The 2,794-nt window shown below is 50.9% G+C and overlaps 1 protein-coding gene across 1 annotated transcript in view; it reads left to right on the forward strand.

Annotated features, from left to right (window-relative positions):
• smg1 (SMG1 nonsense mediated mRNA decay associated PI3K related kinase) overlaps positions 1–2,794 on the forward strand; it is a 39,737-nt gene that overhangs the window by 8,027 nt on the left and 28,916 nt on the right. Inside the window, exons 16-24 of the mRNA XM_008330518.2 lie at positions 7–147; positions 413–636; positions 775–974; positions 1,058–1,219; positions 1,370–1,524; positions 1,653–1,786; positions 1,910–2,218; positions 2,373–2,514; positions 2,604–2,754. Coding sequence (XP_008328740.1) covers positions 7–147; positions 413–636; positions 775–974; positions 1,058–1,219; positions 1,370–1,524; positions 1,653–1,786; positions 1,910–2,218; positions 2,373–2,514; positions 2,604–2,754 — 1,618 coding nt within the window. The remainder of the gene's footprint in view (positions 1–6; positions 148–412; positions 637–774; positions 975–1,057; positions 1,220–1,369; positions 1,525–1,652; positions 1,787–1,909; positions 2,219–2,372; positions 2,515–2,603; positions 2,755–2,794) is intronic.

Raw genomic sequence — 2,794 nt, forward strand, 5'->3', positions numbered from 1 at the left:
TTGCAGTAACCACGCCCACCCAGAAATGAGGGAGATTTCATTGGCTGTTCGTCACCACATGAGCCAAGCGCCGAGCAGCACATTCCACCCTCAAGACTTCAGTGACCTCATCAGCTTCATTTTATATGGAGCTCTGCACAGAGGAGGGTAGGTGTCACAGTCACTGACAGTCTTCAGACTGTACTACCCTAATCTTGCCACCAGGGGGCAGTTTGAGCAACTCAATTTAAGATACCTGTATTTTTATAAATTTTGGTGAATTTCTGGACTCTGCAGTCACATAATAAGACTGATAATTATAAAAATACATTTTGATGTTTGTTTGTTTTTTTTAAATACTAAACTGAGCATCAGATGCAGATTGTTTGTATGAGTCCACATGCAAACCAGTGCTTTTTTTTTTTTCCTGCAGGAAAGATCCCTGGATGGAGCGTCTCTACTACAGCTGCCAGCGCCTGGAGAGGAGGGACGTCAGGGGAGGTGACGGCAGCCGGCCCAGTGTGGTGCCACGGGCGTTGTTGAAAAGTGAGGTGGTGCTGTGGCAGTGGGCTGTGTGGGAGGCTGCACAGTTCACCGTCCTGTCCAAACTGCGAACACCACTGGGTCGCGCCCAGGACACATTTCAGACCATTGAAGGTAAAAGGTTTTAGCTCCATGTGATGATGCTATATATTTATATATGGACACACACTCTGTCTTTTTGTTGTCATGGAATCTGTCCAGTTGTAAACCTGCTCTTCTTTCCCTCATCTTTGTTCTGCCTCTCTGTTTCAGGTATGATTCGTAGTCTGGCTGCCCACAGTCTGAACCCAGAACAGGAGCTGGGAGCCTGGGCTGGTGCTGGAAGTGATGGGGACGGTCACCACTCCAACCAGCTCCGCCTGGTTCTGCTGCTGCAGTTCTTGGAGAACCTGGAGAAGCTCATGTACAACGCCTACGAGGGCTGTGCCAACGCCCTGACCGCACCGCCGAAGGTGCGTTCATCAAAACTTTGACCAAACACCAAGAGGACGGGCTTGGTGTGAGTGATTGTCAACCCTTCTGTCTTTGTTCTCAGGGCATCAGGACCTTCTTCTACACCAACAGACAGACGTGCCAAGACTGGCTGACCAGGATCCGCCTGGCTCTGATGCGGGTCGGTCTTCTCTCGGGTCAGCCCGCGGTCACCATTCGTCACGGTTTCGATCTGCTCACGGAGATCAAAAACAGTAACACACAGGTCGGTGCACGCCAACGTTCAACCAGTGAACTGTTGTGTCCAATCACAAACTACCTTTGTCGTCTGTTTATGTCTCTTTGGCTTTTTAATTTGAAGAGCGTGAACCCTGATATGCCTGCTCCATGTGGATAAATGTTCCTTTGTTGTCAGGGCCCAGAGGTGGAGGTTCCTCTGATGCTGTTAGCAGAGGCTCTGTGTGAGCTCCACTGTCCTGAGGCCATCCAGGGTCTCACCGCCTGGAGCTTCTCCACCACCGGCAAGAGTCTGGGCTGGCTGTCGTCAGTGGCTCTGCAGGCTGAAGGACGGTAAGACGAAGGCTTTGGTTTTGTTTGTTTGTTTTTGTTTTTAAAGCTTCACAAGGCTTTGGTTTTGTTTGTTTGTTTTTTAAAGCTTCACTTCCTGTTCCTGAGCCTCTGTCTGTTTGTGTGTGTAGGTTTGAGAAGGCCGCACTTGAGTATCAGGATCAGCTCTCCGCAGCCACAGGCATGGACTGCAGCTTGAAAAACTCCGACAGCTGCCTGCTCAAACTTTCCAACAACACCAGCAGCCCCAAACACCGCAATAATGGTAAATAGAACATTACTGAGCCACTGTCCTGAGGTTGAAGCCTCGAGCTCCAATGACAGAGTGTAGATAACAAGTCTATGTGTCGGAGCGATGACGTTTCTGGACCATCCTCTGTTTGATCAGGTGACAGCAGGAAGACCGTGCTGCTCAAGTCCAGCGAGTGTTCCCCTGAGGTCATCAACTTCCTGGCCAACAAGGTGTGTCAGTGCTACGTGGCGCTCTCTGATTGGGCCTCAGTGAAGGAGTGGCAGGCCACCGTCCACGGCTTGAAGCAGAATTCCAGCAGTCCAGTCAACATCAACCTGAGGACGGACTTCAACTTCATCCAGGCGCTGAGTTGCTTCGAGGAGGGCGACATGGCCGAGTGTGGCGCTCAGCTGGAGCTTCTGCCCGGAGAGGACTACAGCTCTCTGACCAACAAAGACAAACTGGGTAACAGACCACAGTCCTGAAACTCCAGCTGCTGTGAATGTGGTTTAATTAAACAAGATAGTTTTGTTTCTGTAGTGCAGACCCTCACCTTGTTTTCACAGCTCCGGACGCAAAACCACTTGTGTTTATGTCTATGTTTGTGTACTTGTGGTAGATCTGAAGCGACTGCTGCCCTCCCTGAGTCCTGATCCAACCGAGCTCCACAGAGCCATCGAGGTGCAGCTCCTTCGAACTGCCGTCAGTGCAATGGACAAGGCCAGTCAACAACAGGAGCAGAGGAGCACAGCCAGTCCAGAGTGAGTGGACTGTCAGGGTTGGGTCGCAGTAAACGGTGACTGCAGCATCCTCCAAAACATTCATTTGTGTTTTTCTTTGTGTGTTGCAGCACGTTGGTGCGCTGTCTCAAGCAAACTGGACGTATCTGCCTGGGTCCTCTTCGTCTGTCCACCCTCACACTGTCTGATGGCCTGCCCACTCTGTCCACGCTGCAGCTTCACTGCACTGCCACCTTAGAGAACACACTCACTGGTCAAGAGGTAGGGACACACACACACCAAAACACACACACTCACTCCA

Source organism: Cynoglossus semilaevis, chromosome 17, assembly GCF_000523025.1.
Source record: "Cynoglossus semilaevis isolate Cse_v1.0 chromosome 17, Cse_v1.0, whole genome shotgun sequence".
NCBI lineage: Eukaryota > Metazoa > Chordata > Actinopteri > Pleuronectiformes > Cynoglossidae > Cynoglossus > Cynoglossus semilaevis.